Raw genomic sequence first — 27,193 nt, 5'->3', positions numbered from 1 at the left:
CCAGATTTTTCCAAAGAGTTGAGGGCAGTGAAGCCTTTTTGAAACCTTCTTCACTATTCATCCCAGTGTTCCCTTTGGATAGAAGATCTAATGTCCAACAACAGAGACCCTGTGGGGCTTAAACATCCTCTGCACCTTTTTGTGAGAACTGAGATCGCAGGTTCCTGGGGGGTTTCAATTCCCTCAGGGAAAACTCTCAGAGGTATAAACACTTTCAAATTTCTGACATGTGGAACACAGACCTTTGTGGCTTTTGAAAGACCATTCCCAAGTTTATAAAAGCTTGCTCTCTGACCCCCAGGTCAGAAAATTGGGTGGTCTGTCATTTTATTGGATTCATCCATCCTTTTGTGATAAAATTCTGACCTATATCTTAGTTTTTTAACTGCTGATGTTTCATTGTACTTCACCAAAATCTCTAGGCTGTTTTAAATAAGCTTTTCCTTATCTTTTTTTATTTCATTCTTTTATATCCGTAACTCGTTAGGAAAGCATGGGATACACGTCATAGTATGGTGGACATCCCTTGAGCCCTTTCCACCCCCCACCCACTTTTTCTCCTCAGATACATTCCTAATGAGATAAATGAGTTCAAATTATAGGTAAATATTGTGTATTAATTTTACTAATTGTATGTGTATGTGAAAGAGAAAGATTTAGGTGACATGCATTTCTATCTATCATTATTACAGATGTGAGAGTGAAGTTCAGTGATGACCTCTGGATAGCTAAGCACAGGAGAAGGAGGACTGTTCAACAGCTCCCTCTTTCCTACTCTTCTCTCTCTCCCAGTATATTTCATTATTCTTTCAAAAGTTTATGTGTCAGTGTTTTTCTCTCAATTATTAGATTTAAGACATGATCTATGGATGTTACTGATTGATCTTTTTAAGAATATATTAATAGAAAGACTAAGCAGGCAAAATGCTGCTATGCTATAGAAATCCATGTTAATTATATTCAAGGTATAGATTATTTTATTTTCTGCCATAACACCCTTTCCAGGATTTGTGATTTGTTGTCCTGCCATTTTTTTAAATTAATAATATTATCCCATTCATCCTTCTCTCATTTACCAAATTACTTGTAACATTATTCCACTGTTCTTCTCTGAACCTACCCCCTCAGTTCTCAACCACAGGAGGTTGCCCTTGTCATCTGGCTGACACCTCAGGAGTTTCCCTTTTCTCTTTGCCACTTACATAGACATATGTATCTCTCTTATATTATGTGTGTATTATATTACATGGAAGAAGAGATATGTATTTCTAACATGTAGTCACATGATTCATGGTCCTTTATTAAAGATTTTTAAACAAAAATTTTGTTCACAATACTTCAGTAATAATTCTTCATTTTCCCCATTTTTAATAAATGAAATATATATCAGTTCCTGGTAGTTCATTATTGCATTTTACTGTAGGTTTGTTTTTCATTTGAAATGCTACATTTCATTGAGCTGTAAAATAGAAAAGTATTGGAATATATTTGAATGTTTTTAGTTGATAATGTTTAAATTGTCACTCAAATGACATTTTGGTGTTAGAAAAATTCTTTTACCTTTACAAAAAGAATTTAATAATTCTACTTCAAGTCTTATTCACTTGAAAAAAATTTTTCAAGTTTCTGACGATTTAATAGAATGTTTTTATACATATTTTTATACCCTGATGAATGTTTACTCATCAAAAAATTACCTCAGGTCTTGGAAAAGTACAGATTCCTGCGACTCAGGAAGACATTAAGAGCCAGACTCTCCAGTGGCCCTGGAGTTGCATTTTAAAGAAGCTTCCCCATGACTAAGGACTGTAGGTGAATAGGGTCCACTTTTGTTTTCCTCTTGTTAATATCCCCCATACCTGGAAAAATACATAGTACACACTATTTGTTGAATTAAGCCATTCTACTATTCTTATGTAGTTACCTTTTAATTAACCTTTGTATTGCTAGCATGATTTAATTCGTATTATTTTCCTAATTATAGAAAAGATGACAAATTGACCCCATTTCTGGAAATTATTGCCAGTAGAATTTTTTACAGCAGGTTCAATTGATAAACAGAAGACTATTTTAGAACTCTTTATGGCAATGCTACGATAGTAACATTTGGAAAAAAATCTATTAGCACGTTTATTTACTATTCATTAATATAATGATTCAAGTAAGACATTGTTCTATTTACATTTACTTCAATAAATGAAACAATAGGAGAGCAACTCAGTGACACTCTAGCAATCTGAGTCAAAGGTTTAGTGTCTGATCACTGTTACTCTATACATCTAACAGTGTATGGTGTAAAACAGGAGTCGGTGAGTTTCTTGAAATTCAGAGACCATGTCTTAGTTACTCTCACAGGGCCACAGTTGTGGCTTAATCGATAACTGTTAGATAAAAGATTGAATAAATGGATAGAGTATGAGGCCTCCTGATCTTGTGTGTGTGTGCCCTCGTGTGTGTGAATTTTGCAAAATAAAGAAAATGTAAGTATCCACATATGACATATATATATTTTTAATAAATTTATTTATTTTTGGCTGTGTTTATTTATTTTTGGTCTTCGTTGCTGCACGCAGGCTTTCTCTAGTTGTGGCGAGCGGGGGCTACTCTTTGTTGCGGAGCACGGGCTCTAGGCACAGGGGCTTCAGTAGTTGTGGTGCACGGGCTTCAGTAGTCATGGTGCATGGGCGGAGTTGCTCTGCGACATGTGAGATCTTCCCGGACCAGGGCTCGAACCCGTGTCCCCTGCATTGGCAGGCGGATTCTTAACCACTGTGCCACCAGGGAAGTCCCCTATGACATATATTTTTAAAAGTAGTCTGCTAACTCAGTACATTATGTGCATTAAAAGCAAAGAGAATAGTTTTGTACATTCATTTAATTCAGAAATTAAAAGAATATACAAACAGACTGTACATAACTACCTTTATACCCAGTGCATTTAACATTAAGAATGGTTAAATTTCTGGTAATATAAGAAAAATGAAAGCAAAACTATGCTTTTCTCTTTTGCTATTTTTCCAGATTTTTTCTTTGCTTCCTTTTTCTTTCACTTGTTCCTTTTTTTTTTTTTAACATCTTTATTGGAGTATAATTGCTTTACAATGTTGTGTTAGTTTCTGCTTTATAACAAAGTGAATCACCTGTACATATACATATATCCCCATATCTCCTCCTTCTACGTCTCCCTTCCACACTCCCTATCCCACCCCTCTAGTTGGTCACAAAGCACTGAGCTGATCTCCCTGTGCTATGCAGCTGCTTCCCACTAGCTATCTATTTTACATTTGGTAGTGTATATATGTCCATGCCACTCTCTCACTTCGTCCCAGCTTACCCTTCCCCCTTCCCGTGTCCTCAAGTCCATTCTCTATGTCTGCATCTTTATTCCTGTCCTGCCCCTAGATTCTTCAGAACCTTTTCTTTTTTTTTTAGTTTCCATATATATGTGTTAGCATATGGTATTTGTTTTTCACTTTCTGACTTACTTCACTCCGTATGACAGACTCTAAGTCCATCCACCTCACTACAAATAACTCAGTTTCGTTTCTTTTTATGGCTGAGTAATATTCCATTGTATATATGTGCCACATCATCTTTATCCTTTCATCTGTCGATGGACACTTAGGTTGCTTCCATGTCCTGGCTACTGTAAATAGAGCTGCAGTGAACATTGTGGTACATGACTCTTTTTGAATTATGGTTTTCTCAGGGTATATGCCCAGTAGTGAGATTGCTGGGTCGTATGGTAGTTCTATTTTTAGTTTTTTAAGGAACCTCCAGAATGTTCTCCATAGTGACTATCAATTTACATTCCCACCAACAGTGCAAGAGGGTTCCCTTTTCTCCACACCCCCTCCAGCATTTATTATTTGGAGATTTTTTTGATGATGGCCATTCTGACTGGTGTGAGGTGATACTTCATTGTAGTTTTGATTTGCACTTCTCTAGTGATTAGTGATGTTGAGCATCCTTTCATGTGTTTGTTGGCAATCTGTATATCTTCTTTGGAGAAATGTCTATTTAGGTCTTCTGCCCATTTTTGGATCGGGTGCTTTGTTTATTTGATATTGAGCTGCATGAGCTGCTTGTAAATTTTGGCGATTAGTCCTTTGTCACTTGCTTCATTTGCAAATATTTTCTCCCATTCTGAGGGTTATCTTTTGGTCTTGTTTATGATTTCCTTTGCTGTGCAAAAGCTTTTAAGTTTCATTAGGTCCCATTTGTTTATTTTTGTTTTTATTTCCATTTCTCTGGGAGCTGGGTCAAAAAGGATCTTGCTGTGATTTATGTCATAGAGTGTACTGCCTATGTTTTCCTCTAAGAGTTGTGCAGTGCCTGGCCTTACATTTAGGTCTTTAATCCATTTTGAGTTTATTTTTGTGTATGGTGTTAGGGAGTGTTCTAATTTCATTCTTTTACATGTAGCTGTCCAGTTTTCCCAGCACCACTTATTGAAGAAACTGTCATTTCTCCATTGTATATTCTTGCCTCCTTTATCAAAAATAAGGTGACCATATGTGTGTGGGTTTATCTCTGGGCTTTCTGTCCTGTTCCATTGATCTATATTTCTGTTTTTTGTGCCAGTACCATACTGTCTTGATTACTGTAGCTTTGTAGTATAATCTGAAGTCAGGGAGCCTGATTCCTCCAACTCTGTTTTTCTTTCCCCAGATTGCTTTGGCTATTCAGGGTCTTTTGTGTTTCCATACAAATTGTGAAATTTTTTGTTCTAGTTCTGTGAAAAATGCCATTGGTAGTTTGATAGGGATTGCACTGAATCTGTAGATTGCTTTGGGTAGTAGAGTCATTTTCACAAAGTTGATTCCTACAATCCAAGAACATGGTATATCTCTCCATCTATTTATGTCATCTTTAATTTCTTTCATCAGTGTCTTATAGTTTTCTGCATACAGGTCTTTTGTCTCCTTAGGTAGGTGTATTCCTAGGTATTTTATTTTTTTGTGGCAGTGGTAAATGGGAGTGTTTCCTTAATTTCTCCTTAAGATTTTTCATCATTAGTGTATAAGAATGCAAGAGATTTCTGTGCATTAATTATGTATCCTGCTACTTTACCAAATTCATTGATTAGCTCTAGTAGTTTTCTGGTGGCATCTTTAAGATTCTCTATGTATAGTATCATGTCATCTGCAAATAGTGACAGCTTTACTACTTCTTTTCCGATTTGGCATCCTTTTATTTCTTTATCTTCTCTGATTGCTGTGGCTAAAACTTCCAAAACTATGTTGAATAATAGTGGTGGGAGTGGACACCCTTGTCTTGTCCCTGATCTTAGGGGAAATGGTTTCAGTTTTTCACCATTGAGAAGGATGTTGGCTGTGGGTTTGTCATATATGGGCTTTATTATGTTGAGATAAGTTCCCTCTATGCCTTCTTTCTGGAGGGTTTTTATCATAAATGGGTACTGAATTTTGTCAAATGCTTTTTCTGCATCTGTTCAGATGATCACATGGTTTTTATTCTTCAGTTTGTTAATATCACGTATCAATTTGATTGATTTGTGTATATTGAAGAATTCTTGCATTCCTGGGAAAAACCCCACTAGATCATGGTGTATGATCCTTTTAATGTGCTGTTGGATTCTGTTTGCTAGTGTTTTGTTGAGGATTTTTGTTCTTTGTTCATCAGTGATATTGGCCTGTAGTTTTCTTTCTTTGTGACATCTTTGTCTGGTTTTGGTATCGTGATGGTGGCCTTGTAGAATGAGTTTGGGAGTCTTCCTCCCTCTGCTATATTTTGGAAGATTTTGAGAAGGATAGGTGTTAGCTGTTCTCTAAATGTTTGATAGAATTCACCTGTGAAGCCATCTGGTCCTGGGCTTTTGTTTTTTGGAAGATTTTTCATCACAGTCTCAATTTCAGTGCTTGTGATTGGTCTGTTCATATTTTCTATTTCTTCCTGGTTCAGTCTTGGAAGGTTGTGCTTCTCTAAGAATTTGTCCATTTCTTCCAGGTTATCCATTTTATTGGCATATAGTTGCTTGTAGAAATCTCTCATGATCCTTTGTATTTCTGCAGTGTCAGTTGTTACTTCTACTCTTTCATTTCTAATTCTATTGATTTGAGTCTTCCCCCTTTTCTTGATAAGTCTGGCTAATGGTTTATCAATTTTGTTTATCTTCTCAAAGAACCAGCTTTTAGTTTTATTGATCTTGGCTATCGTTTCCTTCATTTCCTTTTCATTTATTTCTGATCTGATCTTCATGATTTCTTTCCTTCTGCTAAGTCTGGGTTTTTTTTGCTCTTCTTTCTCTAATTGCTTTAGGTGTAAGGTTAGGTTGTTTACTTGAGATGTTTCTTGTTTCTTGAGGTAGGATTGTATTGCTATAAACTTCCCTCTTATAAGTGCCTTTGCTGCATCCCATAGGTTTTGGGTTGTCGTGTTTTCATTGTCATTTGTTTCTAGGTATTTTTTGATTTCCTCTTTGATTTCTTCAGTGATCTCTTGGTTATTTAGTAGTGTATTGTTTAGCCTCCATGTGTTTGTATGTTTTACAGATTTTTTTCTTGTAATTGATATCTAGTCGCATAGTTTTGTGGTCGGAAAAGATACTTGATACGATTTCAATTTTCTTAAATTTACCAAGGCTTGATTTGTGACCCAAGATATGATCTATCCTGGTGAATGTTCCATTAGCACTTGAGAAGAAAGTGTACTCTGTTGTTTTGGAGTGGAATGTCTTATAAATAGCAATTAAGTCCATCTTGTTTAATGTATCATTTAAAGCTTGTGTTTCCTTATTTGTTTTCATTTTGGATGATCTGTCCATTGGTGAAAGTGGGGTATTAAAGTCCCCTACTATGATTGTGTTACTGTTGATTTCCCCTTTTATGGCTGTTAGCATTTGCCTTATGTATTGAGGTGTTCCTATGTTGGGTGCATAAATATTTACAATTGTTATCTCTTCTTCTTGGATTGATCCCTTGATCATTATGTAGTGTCCTTCTTTGTCTCTTGTAATAGTCTTTATTTTAAAGTCTATTTTGTCTGATATGAGAATTGCTACTCCAGCTTTCTTTTGATTTCCATTTGCATGGAATATCTTTTTCCATCCCCTCACTTTCAGTCTGTATGTGTCCCTACGTCTGAAGTGGGTCTCTTGTAAACAGCATATATATGGTTCTTGTTTTTGTGTGCCTTCAGCCTGTCTATGTCTTTTGCTTGGAGCATTTAATCTATTTACATTTAAGGTAGTTATCCATATGTATGTTTCTATTACCATTTTCTTAATTGTTTTGGTTTTGTTATTGTAGGTCTTTTCCTTCTCTTGTGTTTCCTGCCTAGGGAAGTTCCTTTAGCATTTGTTGTAGAGCTGGTTTGGTGGTGCTGAATTCTCTTAGCTTTTTCTTGTCTGTAAAGGTTTCAATTTCTCCATCAAATCTGAATGAGATCCTTGCTGGGTAGAGTAATCTTGGTTTTAGGTTCTTCCCTTTCATCACTTTAAATGTGGCCTGCCACTCACTTCTGGCTTGCAGAGTTTCTGCTGGAACATCAACTGTTAACCTTATGGGGATTCCCTTGTACATTATTTGTTGTTTTTCCGTTGCTGCTTTTAATTTAATGTAATTTAATTACATGCTTTGGCATGTAATTTTTGATAGTTTGATTAATATGTGTCTTGGCATGTTTCTCCTTGGATTTATCCTCTATGGGACTCTCTACACTTCCTGGACTTGACTGACTATTTCCTTTCCCATATTAGGGAAGTTTTCAACTATAATCTCTTGAAATATTTTCTCAGTCCCCTTCTTTTTCTCTTCTTCTTCTGGGACCCCTGTAATTCGAATGTTGGTGCATTTAATGTTTTCCCAGAGGTCTCTGAGACTGTCCTCAATTCTTTTCATTCTTTTTTCTTTATTCCACTGTGTGGTGGTTATTTCCACTATTTTACCTTCGAGGTCACTTATCCATTCTTCTGCCTCAGTTATTCTGCTATTGATTCCTTCTAGAGAATTTTTAATTTCATTTATTGTGTTGTTCATCCTTGTTTGTTTGCTCTTTAGTTCTTCTAGTTTCTTGTTAAACGTTTCTTATATTTTCTCCATTCTATTTCCAAGATTTTGGATCATCTTTACTATCATTGCTCTGAATTCTTTTTCAGGTAGACTGCCTATTTCCTCTCCATTTGTTTGGTCTGGTGGGTTTTTACCTTGCTCCTTCATCTGCTGTGTGTTTCTCTGTCTTCTCATTTTGCTTAACTTACTGTGTTTGGGGTCTCCTTTTCACAGGCTGCAGGTTCTTAGTTCCTGTTGTTTTTGGTGTCTGCCCCCAGTGACTAAGGTTGGTTCAGTGGGTTTTGTAGGCTTCCTGGTGGAGGTGACTGGTGCCTGTGTTCTGGTGGATGAGGCTTGATCTTGTCTTTCTGGTGGGGAGGACTGCATCCGGTGGTGTGTTTTGGGGTGTCTGTGACCTTATTATGATTTTAGGCAGCCTCTCTGCTAATGGGTGGGGTTGTGTTCCTGTCCTGCTAGTTGTTTGGCATAAGATGTTCAGCACTATAGCTTGCTGGTCGTTGATTGGAGCTGGGTCTTAGCGTTGAGATGGAGATCTCTGAGAGAGCTTTTGCCATTTGATATTACGTGGAGCTGAGAGGTCTCTGCTGGACCAATGTCCTGAATTCGGCTCTCCCACCTCAGAGGCACAGGCCTGACACCCGGCCAGCTCACCAAGACCCTGTCAGCCACTCGGCTGTTGGGAAGTCTGAGGTCTTCTGCCAGCATTCAGTAGGTGTTCTGTAGGAGTTGTTCCCCATGTAGATGTATTTCTTATGTATTTGTGGGGAGGAAGGTGATCGCCACATCTTATTCCTCTGCCATATTGAAGGTCTCCTCCACTTGTTCCTTTTTAAATGAAAATGCTTTTTACACGTTGATTTTTTTGCTGTTTTGCATATTGGGGGTTCACAGCTAGTCTTACCTTGCACAACTTTGTTTCACTGTTGATTAGATTATATCTAAGCTTGCGAACATTAAATGCCATTTTGCAAATAAAACTATTGTATTTTCTCATCTAAAATTACTCTAAAAATGACACAATCCAAAATCCATGAAAGGTTATGGGAGACCAAATATAACAAGTTGTTAAGGCAGATGGACTACTTTGGTTGAGAAGGCTGTGTGCAAATTTAGATATATGATTTTAAGCAAATCAAAGGATTTTTTCTTAATTTTAAAATCTGATGTTCTGTATTAGAACATAAAAATATAATTTGAGTTATAAGTAGCTTTTCAGCTCAACTGTTCGACTACCTGAATATCACAATTTCTGATTTATCGTATGAATCATGTCAGTTTTTATTGTTCATATCTTTTCAGGCATCTGGCAAGCTGAGATTGCGATTTGTTTTCACATATGTTGTGATAGAGAAGATTCAGGATGTGTAGTGGTTTAGCATCAGGCTGTATGCGCTTTAATTCTCACTTCCAGTGGTAAAACATTCTATCATATTTTTAAAGTATTGGAATTCTCATTCTAATGTATGTTAAGTGGTTTTCTATTTCTATACTTTTTGTATTTCCTTTATCATCTCTGCCACCCACCTTCCCAATTATAAACAACAACAAAATTCTACAAATATGATCATTAATTTTTGTTTTCAGCATAGTCTAGATATCTAAATAAATGGATGGTTATCTGAATACAATCTTACAGTAGGATAATTGCTTCATTTATAATTCAAATACATATTTAGGTAATTCTTTTCTTAAATATATTGGTAGGTATATATAATATGCTTAGATCTATGTGTCTTTACTAAACTGTGATGTGGTTAAGCTATCTTAAACTTTTCCTGTTTGTTTATAAATTTCTTCTGAAATTTTCAGTCTTCTGAAATTAAGACTTCATTTGTCTTAAATATTCCTGATTCTCATATACCAGTTGCTATAATTTAGTTCTTATGGCTTGTCTTATATTTTTCTTTCTTCTTCTATCTCACATATATACAGTTGAGAAATACTATTTCAAATAAAACATATGGAAAATAACAGATGTATTACAGTTGGTCTCTGAGAAAGTTGGCTATTCGCTGGATGAAATAGTCTTGAGAATCTTTTATTGGAAATATTTTAACTGTTATAAATTGACTATTAATTGATACCATCATGAACACCTTCCTCCCAATTTTCTGTCAAGTTGCCTTTGCTTTCCTATTGTACCTCTCTTGCCTTAGTCACCTTTTTGCTTCCTCCTACTCTCCACTCTCACCCCTCTAATGGCTAGAACCTAATACACATTTCACCACCCACAGTTTGCTGACAACATAAATTATTTGGATAAAGATGGACAATATTCATTAGCTGTGTGTTCACTTTACTGAAAGAGCTTACACAGGAGTGCCACACTCTCCCATTTTTATTAAAAGTTAAAATGCTTTTCCTGTCTTGGGGGTTAGGGTGAGTTAGCCATGATAGAGGACAGGGCTACAGTGCTAATAAATAAAAATAATAAGTATTACCGCTGGTTGAGTGACCCTGGGAAAAGAGACTACAAAGCTATTTGTTGTTCCCTTTCACTTGTCAACAGCACTGGCTTAAAAGCTTTAGCCATTGTTGTGGACCTAACAGAACCCTTGGAAAGTTAGAAAGACAACTGTCAAAAAAGAAACTCAGGCAAAGATTAGTTGAGTATTTTTGTATTTCTGTGCTGTTTTGGGACAATTCATATGTTAACCTAATGGAAGTGACAACAGTCTTTGTCCCTCTTACTACTACAGCTCTTTCAATGTCATCTTTATTGACATGAACCAACTGAAAAATTCATAGGAATGACAGATAAACCAGTGAAGCTAAGGGTTATGAATCATTTTCATAAAAATGTGTAGAGGTAGAACTATTACCCTTTGATGCAGTTTTGATTTCTAGGTAGTTTTAGTGATGGGCAGAGTGAAGCATATGTATATATTTTTCATTTGGATTTTAACATAGATCCCTTGGGTTGTTGTATACTAAGTTGTAGTTGTAATGTTAGTCAACGTTTTTAAATGTTACTATGTGCCCAGCACTGTCTTAAGCATTTTACATAAATTATTTCATTTAATTCTTTTGACAATAGTATAAGTATAGTTATTATCCCCTTTTATAGATGAGTAAATTGAAGCATAGAGAGGTTAAATTACTTGCCAAAGGTCACAAAATTAGTCATAGTAAGTGATGGAGTCATGTTGCATGACATTAAGTTTTTTTTACATTTAGTAGGAAAACAAAGATTTTGTACATGAGAAAAAAAACTCCTTGCAATTCCTTTTTGAAATGCTGCCCTCAAATTACTTATGTTATTTTTTTCTGGGATCTAATATTTAAAACAAGAAAAAAAAGCGTGTTTTAGTCTATGCAAGGAAATGCACTTGCTTTCTGAGTGATGGAGTGGATAAAACTAGGAGAGTTTCATAAGTCTGTCTCTTAATGGATATTTTGTGTAGGAAATATAGAGCCATCTTTTGAGGAGAAAACCCAAGTTTATTGATATGTAGCAGTTATAGCATATTGATTATGGTATATTTAATCATGTAATGAAAAACTATTCTTCTAAAATATGGTATAAGATTGGATATAATTGAACAGGTGTGTTAACAGTTATAGCCTGTATGTTGAGAAAATTTAAGCCTGTGGGTAATGATTTAGATATTGCAATATTCCAAAAACTGGTTGCACATTAAAAATTTCAAAACTTGAGTCAGCAGGCCAAAGAATTTTTTTTTCTCTTAACTAAGCTCTTATTAAATTTCAAGTGGAAACAAAGAAATGTTTTGGCACTACTAAAAGTAAAGTATTTCTAGAGCTTAATTCACTTCAGGATGATTACATATAAAATGAGGCTTATTGAAATCCTAATGCTTTGGAATTTCACATGTGTTTCTATTGTGTGTTGTGGTGTGTGTTATTTTTTAACATTTCCTAGAAGAACTTGACATTTCCAGTAGCGGACTAGCTATAGTGCTTGGCTAATGAGACTATTACAAGGCCTTCTGGTCTTCAGTGCCCAGATACTCTCCAGATATGTAGAAGTTTTAATATTACTTCCATTGCATTGTTTAATATTTGCCCCCAAATGTTGTCTAGACATGCAGCTATTGTCAACATGAATTGAACTCTTACTGGTATATGATTTCCAGATTTAGCCCAACCTTCCCCTCAAAAATAATCTTATTATCAGTAATTGAATAACTAAATAGCAAGACTGTAATTAGCTTTTTGAAGAAAACTATAGTTAGCCAAATGTACTAACTAACATTTATAACTAACTATTCTGTATTTTCATGGGAGCCATCAAGTGAAAGCTTCCAAGGGGAGATTATTGAATTAACGGTACCTAATTCTAACAGATGTTCACCACCCACACCACCTATCATCTAATTATTGTCTAAAACTAGATGAGGTGAATAAAACTGGACTAACATTTTATTTTTGAAAAGTTTGACTCTTTATTAAAAGAACTTATTGTGGTGTGTGGTATATGGAAAAGAACACTAAACTAGGAGTTAGGCTTCAAGTGCTGCCTTCGTCATTAATTAGATTTATTATCTTAGGCAAGTTTTAACCTTAATTTAGATTTTCAATCTGTAAAATGAAGGGTTTGATCTAGACTATTTATTACCCAACTTGTATTGAGCAAAACAGTTATCTCCCAACACTAGTTTCCTTGGTCAAATATTTAAGTAATACTATATAATCCATAACTCACTTAAAGATTGACAGTCTGTTAGCACATAAAGTGATCTAAATCTTGTAAAAAAAAGAAATGTAAATTTGTTTAATGTTAATTAGATTTACATGACAGTGGAATGCTTATTTTATTTGTTTGCTTTAGTTTTACTTGTAACCAAGCAATTTATGTTGGTTACAAGTAAACCAACCAACATAAATTTATGTCCAGTATATGTTTTAGTAAATTAGTTTTGTGGAATGCTTATCTAAATGTTATCTAAAGCTCCTTCCAGGTTTAAAATGCTGATTCTATGATATGAATAATCGACATATGCTTTTACTTCTTGACTTTGAAGGAGTTATTAGTATATTTTTGACGTTCAGCCATATTGTTGTTCCTTCCAAAAGACAACTTTCATCCCTAAATATACACCCTATCACATGTCAGGAATAACACAGCTTAGTTTAAGCCACAAAATTAAAGTATAAACAGTGGTAGATTTAGTATGACCTAACTCCTGGGACTTTGTTTAAAAAGTCACATATTATACATACATATTTTTTGCTTGTTCGATTTTTTCAATGAGCTCTGCCACTGCAGCTCAAGGGAGGTTAAGGAAAAAAAAAAAACCTACATAAACACAAAGCAAAAACCTGAGCTTGTGTGTAAAGCTACTGCACTGGAGCGAATGTGGTTTAATTCTTGGCACTGGGAGCTTGTTGGAGAATTACAATATGTTGGCATGAGTCTTTGGGTTGAGTCTCACTGTTCCAGATGAGGGAGTCAGTCTTAAGGGTGTTTGGCACTGAAGGGAAAAAGGAGTGAGAGTTATAGGGAATGAGCAGGCCCTAAAGAGACAGGATGCTGTTGTAACAATGGCTGGCACAGTTAGGGGGACCATTCACTGGTGGGGATTGCCATAGGCATTGATGTGAAGAACCATATGTGAGTAAAAGAGGCAAGGGTAAGAAGGGAAAAGCAAGCAAACATATCAAAAGGGTCCTGATGGCAGAAAGAGACAAAAGTAATCCAGTTAGAGTCATCTTACTGTTAACGGATTGACTGATAAGGATAGCTTCCATTTCTCTCTAATTTATCTTACAGCTTATTTCTTAATATTTATTTTATTTTCTCTTTAAAAATATATATGCATTTACCTTACCCCTAAAAAGACAGATTCTCTAATTAAGAGGCTGTGGTTTTGTATTCCATCTGTTCTACTTTCTGGCTAGGTAATGCTGGGCCTTGATTTTCTTTCTGAGCCTTAGTTTTCTCATCTGCAAAATGGATAAAATGATAATATACACCATTGACAAATTATTGTATCTGACAGCATTCTGTAAACTGAAATGCCATGCAAATAATAATAACTATTATTATCTGTCATGCTTATTTTAATACAGAGAGCTCTAGCTTTAATTTTAATGGTAATCATGATACTCCAATGCTTGGGAGAAGTAAATCTCAAGAGACTCTTTAAAGTGTTTAAAGTAAAACTATGACACATCTTAACATGAAAATAATGGCTAATCCAGAATTTGAACATTTGGGAATAACCGTATGTCCAGAAACATACCATACTCACAGTTTAAAATACAATTCTACATGTATTTTTTTTAAATCACATCTTAGAAAGTGGAATATTTAATAGATAACTACTATCTCTTTTACTCCATAAGCACTGAAGTAGCAGTTACATAATTGTGTCAGATTTCACTTTAATCATATTCACACATTAATGAACAGATATATTATAAATATTGAGATTTTGCCATTTGATCTTTCACAGTTTTAATCATTTATATTCTGTGGGATCTTTACCATTTTCAGAGAAATTCAGTCATTGGTACATGTCCATTTATTGTGATCATTATTGTGAGATCATTTCATACCACTTCTTCATGAACTACCAGTGGACATAAACTCAAACAGTAGCAGTTGTAGAATATTGAACATGGATTTGCTTAAAGCTCTTTGTTTTACAGTAATTCAGACAGAGAGGTAAAGTAGGTGAAAAGATATGCTTTTGGTCCCCCTGAGCTAGATAGTGTTAAAGTCCTGGTGAGAATCCATATTGTTTGACTTATAGCCCAATTGTCCTTCCACCATATGAATACATTTTCATTTCAATGCATATATCTGCTATATGGTCATAGGTTTTCCTTAAATCATCCAAAATTCTAAAGTTCAAAGTCCTATAGTGGGACTACATCCTGAACATATTGAAAATTGTAAGGAATCTTGGCTTTTAATCTCATCATGCTGCCCATAGGTACGTTACCCTGGGATATTCAATTTATCCTTTCCAATGTTTACTTCGTCCATCCACTGGAGTTAATAACAATAGTTTTTCTGACTGTCCATGGCTGTTTTGCAAGTGAAATGCAGTAATGTGTGTTTACTAAAAAGAGCAAAGGCTTTGGGATCCAGTAAGTTGAACTTAGCTCCATATTGGGCAAGTCACGATATTTCTCAAAGCTTTGGTTTCTTAATGGTGAAACAGACGTACCAATATCTAATTCAGGAGATTATTATGAGAAGTTTGAGATACCACATGTAAAGGACCTGGTACACTGTTTCTCACTTAACCCTCAAAATGGCAGCTATCATTATCGTCATCAACAAGAGACTTAGGAATTTGTAGGGAAAAAAATAAACCTTAGTCCAAGACTCAGCTCTACCCATTACATATGGTGAAACCTCAAACAAATCCTTTTCTTCCTTTGGCTTTTTTTTTAACCTGAAAGATGGATATAATAACACAATCTGAGTCTTCAGGTTTTTGCTTTGATTAAATGAGAGAATACGGGTAAAAGCATCTAGCATAGTTCCTGGCACACAGGCTGTTCAATAAACGTTATTGAATCTGAGTTTAAAGTATATACCTCATCCAAATTGCAAGTATTATTGTCTTTATTCATCCACAGGCATGACAACCCTGAGTTAGATATATTTCTGATTTTACATCTTGCAAATTACTTGGTCTTAAAGAAGTTATTCATTTTTTTCTGTAGTGTATGTTAAAAGTCAGGTACTTGAAAAAACTGGCTTTGTATGAGAGCCTCCTATCTTTATGCAAGTTAATAAAGAGGCCAGGAATGTTGTGCAGGTTTCAGAAATCTGGCGGCTGTTTCTTTAACTCTGCAACTTAGACAGAAGACTTCTGTTTCTTTATGAGCACACTACAGTGAATATTTTGTCTAGCTGCAGGGGAAAAGCTTTGTCATGGACTTTGCAGACAATAGCCTTAAAAGTAAAATGGTCTGCTTTTGGTGCCGGGAGGTTCGGGGGCCTATTGTTAGTGCACAATGGATTTCTATTGCTGCATTCCTGCTTTGCAAGGTTTGTTAGCTTTTAATGACTGACGGTACTCTACTGCAAATACCGTATTGGTTGGACCCTGTTTACATGCTACTCAAGAATTTTTGTAGAGTGCTGGAAAAAAGAAACAGTGGTATTTGTTTGACCTACCCTGATAAGGTTTAAAAAATGATTTCGCTCACCAAGTGTTTACTGTGAATGTAGAAACATTGGCTATCCCTGCAGAAGTATTTTAAAGTTACTTTTAAAGCCTCAGTGAACAGAAATATTGATTACAGTAAGAAGAGATTTAATGCATTTTATTACTCAGAATTGTCATTACCATTTTCAAAACAATGTGGTATAGAAATAGGGATATGTTAAGAAAAAGTAAAAGTAAAATCTTTAGGATCTTTTTTCCTTAAATGTGAAAAAATAGAAAGATATATTTTGTTACAAAGGAAAAAAAACATTTCACACATTCCATGTAAATGTGCACACAGTAGTTGTGGGGTGTGTGTATGTACACAGTATACATACAGGCTATGTGAAGAAGTCATCATTCGGAGCTTTTCACTATTTTATTTTCCCCAAGTTTTTGACATCTGAAAAAGAAGCAATCCATGCTGCCACAGTTTTTCCAAAGAAAATTTCACCTCCCATTTGTTGAAAACTCCACACAGGCTTTGTGACTCTGATAGCTGATGTCTTTAAGATGAGGGCCTGAGAAAAGTAGATAGCATTGGCCAAGATGATGCTGAAGACGCTTCAAAATGCATTTTATTGTGGGGAAAATTAATGCGTTTCTAATAATCTTAGGGTCTCTAGGCCAGACGGTCCCTTTGATAAGTTAACATGTACTCCCTTTATGCTCCTAGTAGGGGGTAAACAAATGTCTGAACAAACACAAATACACATAAACACCAATGTGGAGAATGGCAGTGTGTGTCTTCGATCTAGATAATAAGTGTGGGTATTGTTATTTAGATGGAGCATACTGGGACACTTATCTTTTAGTACACACCATTTTCTAACTGAATGCAGTGCTAATCGTAGGATTGAAAGCCATTGTAATTGTGTACCCATCTAAATGCTGACAAGAATATACAATTACATTATTTGGAACTGAGTTTAATGTTTCGGAGTTTTATTAGCATTTATATTTACTTATACATTAAAATTCAACACAAAAGGAGAGATCAAAACCATGTGACATATAGAAACAAATATCAGACTACCACATAACCCTGCTCTCTAAAATCTGTGTGTCCTGTCTTAATACAGGGCGTTTTAAAAGAGTGCGATACAAATCTGAAATAAGCAAATAATAAGTTTCCATTATAGGCATTACTTACTTGTCTAGATTCTGCAATCTTTGTAAAGCTTCTTTTACACCAACTCTTTTATATGTTCACGGTACTGGCAAATCTTTCCACAGTGTGCTCACCACCACACGATGTTAAACATATATTATGAAGTGGATGTAATTGTAAACACACAGAGGGACATAATTACATGTAGCAGATTTAAGAGCTAATTCTTTGCCTTTTTTTTACTCTGCATTTTATCAACATAATTATTTTTTGACTGCAGACTAACACCCTGAAATTGACAAGCATCCATTATAGCAGGAATTTGTTCACCAACTTGGAAAACAATGAACTGCAGGTTTATATGTACCCATTGTCATAAAGAATTAGTACGGCTTTGTTCCACAAGAGGAAAAAGCTAATGATTTTGAAACAGCAGGTGACAAAACACATTCTTTTTTTCCTCCCCTGTTATCAGTTTGTTGATGAAGTCATTATGAACTGGGGCCAGGGTAGGGATGGCCTTATTTTTAGCAGATAGACTTTTAATGAGCTTCGTTATAAAGATAGTCACATTGATTTGCTTACCTGTTTTTTTTCCTTTACTTAGAAACCCCCAGTATTGAAAAGCTACTATCAAAGGACTGGAAAGACAAGCTTCTTGCAATGGGATCAGGGAACTTTGGTGAAATAAAAGGTAATATGTTTGCAATTATTTTGATCTAAAATGTACTGAAATGAATCTGATATTTAGAAATATTAGTGGTGATAAAGTACTTCTGCCCGTATGCACTCTGTCTTTGGTGTTTCTTCTTTCTAGCTTGAAAAGGGATGTACAATGGTTCTTATTTTCTCTCTGTGCCTTATAATAGTAAGTTTTTTTAACAGAATAACCCCACTATATCTTTAACAGTCTTTGATTTTCATCTTTTTTTAAAATTTTAAATGACTGACTTTATAAGTACAAATGTATCTACAGCAGGGTTAAAAACTGTATGAGATGATTTTATACATTCTACATATTAGAAGTATGAATATACGTAATCTCCACTTAAAACCAGGAATGACAAAGGGAGAAGGTTTAATTCCTCATATAAAAATAAAATCAAGTGATGCTTTCAATTAATTAAAAAGTGTGTTTTCTCAGAGCATAGCAGGCAATCTATGGTTTTCTATTTGTTGCCAATAGGACACTTTTGAATCTGAGTTCTAAAGGATTAATTTTAAGGAAAAACTACTTATTAATATTAATATATTTTGTTATATATTACTCTGTATATTTTTGATAGAGGCTGAATATATATTTTAAATATCACCAGATTTATATTGATATAAATGTAGAAATATGTGTGTAAATAACTTTTTTGCAGATGTGTGTACGTGCAGGTGTTCTCCCACTGAGAGGCAATCATCTCTCTTAAGGCTTTACTACATCAGAGCATCCTGGAGAAGGGCAAAGCACAAATCAGTCTTCTCAAATGTTTGACTTACGTGATGTCAATATCTCTGTCTGGGAAACTTCCATAAAATGTTTGATTGAGTATCTCACTTTTCCTCCATATATTTGGAGTTTACATATATTCAGGCTATGAGTAGGTGTGAATGGGTGGTGAGAGAATGAATTCCTGCTAATCAGCAAATTAAGTAACCAGAACCTATAATGGAATGAAATTCAAACAAGTAATAATTAATATCCCTTAAAGAGCTTGAAGACAAAGTTTAAAGAGAACAGAGAAGTTTCATTTTCTGAGGCAGCAAGTCCTCTATTTTGTTGGATTTTAACCCATTTGCACCTGAGATGCAGGATGTATTCTCCAAGGTTCTTTATTCTCCTGTGACCTGGGTAATAACTGAGCAGAGCAGAGAAGACCGCCTGTTCCAAGCCTTGTGATCTCGTTCCATTGGAGGACAAACATTTTTCCCTCCCTCCTTTTCCTCACAAGTCTAACTTAAAAGCAGCAACAGCAGTGATGATAAGCTTAGAGGAAAGAAGCTCAGCTGTCCTTTCAGGCTTGCCTGTGGGGTTAGTTCAGGAAGCTGCAGTACAGTCACAAAAGAAGTTTCTGTCTTTAATTTCGAGTTTTTTAAGCTTCACATTCAGAGCACAAGTTTAGTCATTGTCCTCTGGTTCTGTGCAAAAAGCTGTTTTCTGATGCATTTTAAAAGCAACTGTAGCTCTTTCTTCTGTTGGGGGCATGGTTATTAGGTGCTCGGATCAGGTTTGGCAGAAAACTGGAGGAAAAAAGCGCTGGGTTACTTTTCCTATTGACTGCCCGTGACAGTTGCAATTACTATCCATTGTTCATAGGTGGCTCGAAAGTGGAGAGGATACAATAGTGTGTTGCCCTCTGGGGGGAAATGAATTTGACTTAATGGTTCTTGGGGGGGGGGGGTCAGACCCTATGATTATGTGCTGCCCAGGAATGTGGTTTTCGTACCACCTCAGACGAAGTTAGTCAAGAACAATAGCCTAGCTGTTTGGCCTCTATTTTTTATGAGGCAGATAAAGGTGTAAGTCTCATGTATGCGTAGACTGTTTTCAGTCAGGGTAGGGAAGGATAAGCATGACCTTTTTTTTAATCTGAAAATATGAACTTATTCAATTATTAGATAATTTATTACTGATAATTCAGAGCAATGTATCTGAGTAGAACCTTTGTATATATTAGGATGTTTACAGCCTTTACAGTATTTACCGAGTCTTCTTGTGGCTTGAAACTCTTCTCCTCCATTTACACTGGTCAGTTTTCACTTAACTTTTTTTTTTTTAATTAATTAATTTATTTATTTTTGCTGTGTTGGGTCTTCGTTTTCTGTGCGAGGGCCCTCTCCAGTTGCGGCGAGCGGGGGCCACTCTTCATCGCGGTGCGCGGGCCTCTCACTATCGCGGCCTCTGTTGTTGCGGAGCACAGGCTCCAGACGCGCAGGCTCAGTAGTTGTGGCTCACGGTCCCAGCCGCTCCGCGGCATGTGGGATCCTCCCAGACCAGGGCTCGAACCCGTGTCCCCTGCATTGTCAGGCAGACTCTCAACCACTGTGCCACCAGGGAAGCCCTTCACTTAACTTTTAATTAGTTCCAGGAAACATGAGTGAGTGAATGAATGCGTGTGTGTGTGTGTGTGTGTGTGTGTGTGTGTGTCCATTCTTGAATATCTAAGACCACAGCCAAGTGAGGGCAGAGCTCAGTTCCTAAGTGCTGGCTTCAAGTTGCTGTGAGTGAATTACTTTCAGCGCATTTGGACAAAGATTAAACTTACAGCTTGGCAAAATTCAAAGAAGTGTTTCTTACTATTACTATTTAAAAAGTGAAAATGATAAACTTCTAAAAAGAGGAGAAATAAATAGCATTTGGTCTGGATAGTTTAGCTGTCAATAAAGAGTTGTCATACCCACTTAAAGTCCATCTCATTTTTCAAGAAACAGTGTGAGTTAGGAAAGGTCACCCATTTCTAAAAGCATAAAATTATTTTTCATGTTAGATTAGAATTTAGAGCATTTTATGGTCTGGTACTTTGGAAATGTGAAGTAATTAGGTTTTAAAGTTACATTAGAAACAATTCTCTAAAAAAACACACAAAAAAGTACACTGGATTCAGTTTTCCAGAACAAAAGAGTTTGACTAAAAAGGTCTTACCGATAGCAAACAGTCAATATATATTATAAACTGATTAGATGACTACAGAAATAATTTATTTCTTCTTCTCTAATCAGCCGTATAGTGTAACTGGCCAGTTTACAGAGGTTTCTTTGCCCTTATCTGTAGCAGAAGCACTGAGTAATGGTTGTGTGAAAGATGGAGAAATACATTTTATAGCCTCATAGTTACTGAGCAGGGAAAACACAGTGCCTGCACTCCAGTTGGCAGCCAGTGGCATCACGCATTGTTTCAGCTAGCATGAAATTCCGTTACACTGAAGGTCATGGCATGGGCACTTCACCTGAGGACACTATCTGGGGATCCATGGCAGCTTTGACTAATCTAAACAGATCGTCTGTTTTTCAACAAAGCCATTGCAAAATGTGTATTTTACTGACTTAAATGTATTTGTAAAATTATAACAAAAATATCTTCATGCAAAATTCTCTTTTAAAATATTTCTATTTTGTTCAGGTTATAAAAGCAGGGCATTGTTTGAGGGGTTTTCTGACTAGGTCACTCAGAAAAGCCTAGATCAGTTTCTCTACCTGCCTTGTTTGAAGAATTCTTTAGAGCCTTGTTTCTTTCCCATTGGTATCCCAGGTAGACCCTTCTCACCCTGCTCAGAATGCATTAATTTAGGCCAGTAAAGTGTTATATCTGGTATTAAGGAAAATGCCAGTTGTAGTCAGTATAATAAAAAATTGGCTCTTTTTGAAAGCGATAATTTTGTTCTTTCTAGAAGATGGGACATAAAGGCTAACACCAAATAGCTCTAGAATGCCAATAATGGATTCAAGGAAATAATCCATTCCGCAATACTATGGTCTTTCAGAACTCATGAATTAAAGTCATGCTATGTAGATTCAACACGAGTATTAAAGTAGATCCTCTCTTAGGTGACATAACATTTTGAGATGAAAGAGATATGTAGACTTAGTATATGGCTTGAAAGAGATGATTCTGTTTAAATAACATTAGATGATTTGAAAATAAGCAGGCTTGGAACAGGAATCAGGTCCCAGGTAATAATCTAGTAAGAGGTATCCTTGGATTTTTGTAAATTTAAAACACGGAAACTAAAATCTCAGCATTTAGATATGTAAGGGTTTGTATAACTTTGAAAGCTGTTTTAAACCCATTCTTTTAAAAGTCCAATAACTATTTAAGAAACACATGGTTTGCTAATTACCTTGTGACTATTTCATTTGTGCATAATATATATATATATATATATATATATATTTCTTCACATTTTTTCAGAGGGGTTGGAAATGTTGATTATTTTCTGAGGGAACTGTTGTATCTGGAATTTGTTTAACATAAGAGTCAGCCATAAGGAAGGTACATAACATATAGTCATTTACTTCTAAATAAAGTAAATGTTTAATGTTTTTAATCTACTAAGCTTGTTTTATAGTTCCTTGTAGTTGCTTATGAGTAATGTTTTCACTTTTTGTAAAAGCTATTTCATAAGAACTGAAGAAAGACTACTGGTGCACAGGATATAAATTTTTAAAATAAGTTTGGCAGTGTCTATAAAAGCAGAAAGTGACTTTATGTTTTCTGCAAATCAGTTACTTGCTCTGTCTTAGAAAGCCAGAGTCCTTATGCCAGTATATAAACACAGCAAACGATGGGAAGAGAGCAATCAGCCACTGGCTCTCATTGATTTGTATATTGATAATCCAGTTCACCAGTTAAGAAGTTATATATACCTTTTACAGCAGGCACTTAATAATGCGTATTTTAAGCAGATACTTTTGCATATTTAATCTAGGGTTTATATTTGAAAATAAAAATATTCTCTCCTCAACATTTTTCTCATTTAAAGATACATTCATTCATTTAACAAGTATTCATCTGTCCGAGGGTTGTGAAGATTCTAAAATTAAAATAATTATAAAACCATTGTTTTTTTCTTGTAGATGTAGACTCCAAAGCTTACGCTATCCAGATCATTGCATAATAGAATTAACCTAAAACCTTTTCCTCTTTTAAATTAACATTTCTCTTACTAGGGAAGCATGATGTAGTTAAAAAGATTTGGTGTCTTGTTGCCCTGATTTTCTCAAAGACTTGTGGAAATGAGGTTACCTCTTTTGGTTTATTTCCTCATCCCCTCATTTAAAAACAGTTGCATTGATTACATGCCTGTTTATGTACAGCCACTCTGTTAACATCTTCCTTACAAAATTATTGTAACAAAGTCATTTATTCCTATTTTATGTAGGAAGAAATTGAGTCTCAGAGAGAGAGATTAATTATCCAAAACCACGCACTTTAGTTGTGACAGGGTCAAGATGTGACTCTAATTCTGTCTGCCTTCAAAGCCTGTGCTGTTTACATGATGCTTGGTAGTCCGTCTTAGTAAAGTTGGAATGGGTGATCTCTAAAATCCTTTAAAACATGAAAACATATTCAGACCCACCACAGCTAGATGAAGAGTCCCTCTGAGATGCACCCATCATTAGCCTGCCTCCATGGTGAACTTTCCTTGTAGACTATCTAGCTTACTGTAGGCTCAAAGTTTGGAACCCAGTACGTATTTGATGAATGGATGACCAAGAAATGCCATGTTTTGAGATGGCTATTATTGACTACATTCCAGTCTCTAAATGCAGCACATTGAATGTGATATTAAAAACAAAACAAAACAAAACTGTATTTTACATTTTAAGTACAATACCCAAGTAAGCGGGTAGAATAATCTTGGGAAAAGATTATAAAATTAAAATCTCCATTAAAAGGTAGACATTTGTAGTAAGAAATTGTATAGAACCATACTTTTAAAAAAGGTAAGAACGACCCTTGCTTTCACTGTACAAATGATAATGCACACATCTTGTTCATAATGTCCCAGAAACAAAATATCCAGCCATGGGGTAACAATGGTAAAGACCATAGCTACTTTTCAAGTGTTCCATTTCATTCTGATAGTCGCCCTTAAAACTGATAGCTTTCACGGGAATTTCCTGGCAGTCCAGTGGTTAAGACTTGGTGCTTTCACTGCCGGGGAACTCCCGCAAGTCAAGCTGTGCAGCCAAAAAAAAAACCTGGTAGCTTTCCATAGTACATATATATTAAAATCCAAGCCAAAGTCCACCTTTTAAGATACTGAAGCAAAAAGAATTAAACTATTTTTTCAAAATAAATTACAGAAATCTGAAAGAAGGTAAGAATATTTATCGTATTAGCTGTGTACACTAGAATATCAATTTATAGTCATGTAATGCATGATAGCATTCCTTATGTAATTTTAATAGATTCCAACTTCTAAGAGTATCTATATTGCTGTAAAGGATATATAACTGAATTTTATCAAAGTTTGATTGCATTCATTGTCAATGAAAAAGACCAATGCACAGATGTTTGTAAGTTAGATAAATTAAATATTCCTTTGATGAAATAGATTAATGCCATTCATACCTTCTGATGAGGGGGTCTGACTTTTACTCTAGTTGGATAAGACTGCCATTGAGAAAAGCTTTAGTTGTAAATTTAGAATAACTTAAGTTGGTTTCTATTCATTATATTTTCAGTTCATTCAACAAATACTGCTATCTGTCTTGCCATGTGCTATGTTCTGGAGATGTATTGGTAGCAAATGGAGTAGACAGATTTCTGCCCTTCTGGAGCTTACACTCTAGTAGAAGCACTTTCTTCTTTTTTTTCCCCAATTTTATTTTATTATTATTATTTTTTTACATCTTTATTGGAGTATAATTGCTTTACATTGGTGTGTTAGTTGCTGCTGTATAACAAAGTGAATCAGCTATATGCATACATATATCCCCATATCCCCTCCCTCTTGCGTCTCCCTCCCACCCTCCCTATGCCACCCCTCTAGGTGGACACAAAGCACTGAGCTGATCTCCCTGTGCTATGCGGCTGCTTGAGGCACTTTCATTAGGCAGAATTTTTAAAGGCAACATAACGAATGACTTTTAGATCCTTCAGGTGGATTATCAGTTGAAAGCAACAACATTTCCATAAAAAAAATTAAACCAAGTAGAGTCCTGTCCAAATTATAACACTGATAATCTAAGGAATACCAACAATAAAAGAAAAAAAAACATCCTGGCAAAGATTGACTGTTGCTTTGAATTACATGTGTGGTAATTTTTTTGAGGGAAGAAACATAATCTCTAGTTTACTTTCAGCATCAAAATTCTAGGACTTTTCCTTTCCTGGGTGACTATTCCTTCCTTTTACTTTTCCTTTGGTTATATCAAAACTCCCAAAAATTTACTGTGATTTTGATTGTAACTTCAAGCCATATATCTATTGCATTTTGCTAGAATAAAACAATATTGGGGAAATATAAGCTTCCAAAGATTTTTTCTTGTTATTTCAAATGTATTTGAAAGCATCCTTAACTTAAGTAATCCTAATAAGGGTTATTTATCTATTTGCATAGAATCATATATTATCGCTCAATTAAGGACTTTTCTCTCATCTTAAGAAGTTTATTTATTTAATTCATTTAATAAAAGGTTATGGGGTGCCTACTACGTGCTAGGCATTACTCTGGGGACATAGTATTAAACAAAAAAAGCTAGAATTCTGCTATCATGGAGTTTATACTCTACTGGGAGATTCAATAAATAAATAACTATGTCAATAATGATACAACATATGGTGCTAACTACTATAATCTTGGATTTAACTGTAATCTTGGGTGGCCATAATGTGATCAGTTAGTTTTCCAACTACGTTTCATTATTTCATGAGAGCATAAATTTATATTCTCAAACTTGAATATTTTTTCTGCTAGCTATATTATATTTTTGAAGAAAGCTTCTGAGTGGCATATGAGAAAATAGTCTAAAACTTGATTAACTAATAGAGTTTTCCTTTTTAAATGTAGAATTCCTTAATTCTGATTCTTCAAGATTCTCTTTTTAAGAAAAGAAGAATCGTATCACTGATAATAATACCCTTGATCTCTTTTTTTTTTTTTAATTAATTAATTAATTTATTTTTGGCTGTGTTGGGTCTTCGTTTCTGTGCGAGGGCTTTCTCTAGCTGCGGTGAGTGGGGGCCACTCTTCATCGCGGTGCGGGGGCCACTCTTCATCGCGGTGCGCGGGCCTCTCACTGTCGCGGCCTCTCTTATTGCGGAGCACAAGCTCCAGACACGCAGGCTCAGTAGCTGTGGCTCACGGGCCTAGTTGCTCCGCGGCATGTGGGATCTTCCCAGACCAGGGCTCGAACCCGTGTCCCCTGCATTGGCAGGCAGATTCTCAACCACTGTGCCACCAGCGAAGCCCCCTTGATCTCTTAATAATTGTGGTTATTAAATTTTCATGTTTTGTCTTGCCTCTTTGATTAAAAAAAACTGCTTAGGGCCAAGAACTGTGCTTTAAGCCTCTTTTTGTTTCCATCAAACCCTAGCTTAGGACATTGAGAATAATAAATGGCTCAGCCAACAGTTTTTTATTTACTTATAAGATAAAAGGGGGAAAACAGCTACAGATTATTGCTCATCATAAATAAAAAATCAAAATATTTGTTCATCCTGATATTTTGTAATGAGTAAATAGCCATCACTTTTTACTGTTGAGTTACAATCTGAAAGAAGGTAAGTATATGTTTGTGTGTCAAACCTTATACATGTAATAATTCTCTATACACCAGAGTCGTTGTCATCGAAAAACCCCTCTCTTCTCATTTCTCTTTTCTTACATGTTTTACCACCGTCTTATTTTCAGGGACTCCCGAAAGCCTCGCTGAGAAGGAGAGACAGCTCATGGGGATGATCAATCAGCTCACCAGTCTGCGAGAGCAGCTGTTGGCTGCCCATGACGAGCAGAAGAAACTGGCTGCATCTCAGATCGAGAAACAGCGCCAGCAAATGGAGCTGGCCAAGCAGCAGCAAGAACAGGTGAGCAAGGACTAGAGACACAGCCAGATTCCTCAGGTAGTGTTTTGCCTGCAGCATATAGGTCACTCTTGGAGGCAAAGAAAGATCAGCAAAAGCTTCTCCCCGCTTCCTTGCCTAAGTAAATAAAAAGGCAAAGCACCAAAGTGAGCATAAACCTCAGCTGAAAAAGCTTATTAACTGTTTTAGTGGAACATAACTTGCAAGTGATTATAATCAAGGGGAAATTCATGGGCAGAGTACCAAAAAGAACCATGGAGAGTCAAGTGAGCATTTCCAGTCAGGGACATTATGAAAGATTTCATTCAATGTGTTTCGTGTGAACTTTGAAGGCTAGGTAGGATTCAACAAGTGAAGTCCATTTCCAATCATGGGGCAAGAAGTTTGGTTTGGAGGCTAT

The 27,193-nt window shown here is 35.6% G+C and overlaps 1 protein-coding gene across 12 annotated transcripts in view; it reads left to right on the top strand.

Moving 5' to 3' along the window:
* SOX5 (SRY-box transcription factor 5) overlaps positions 1-27,193 on the top strand; it is a 995,182-nt gene that overhangs the window by 764,558 nt on the left and 203,431 nt on the right. For all 12 annotated transcript variants that reach the window (XM_059935452.1, XM_059935454.1, XM_059935450.1 and 9 more), the window contains 2 exons: positions 17,884-17,970; positions 26,624-26,796. In XM_059935452.1, the coding sequence (XP_059791435.1) occupies positions 17,884-17,970; positions 26,624-26,796 (260 nt within the window). The remainder of the gene's footprint in view (positions 1-17,883; positions 17,971-26,623; positions 26,797-27,193) is intronic.

This window comes from Balaenoptera ricei, chromosome 10, assembly GCF_028023285.1.
Source record: "Balaenoptera ricei isolate mBalRic1 chromosome 10, mBalRic1.hap2, whole genome shotgun sequence".
Classification (NCBI taxonomy): domain Eukaryota; kingdom Metazoa; phylum Chordata; class Mammalia; order Artiodactyla; family Balaenopteridae; genus Balaenoptera; species Balaenoptera ricei.
Note: the sequence above shows the minus strand (reverse complement) of the source record. Positions and strands in the feature narration are given on the sequence as shown.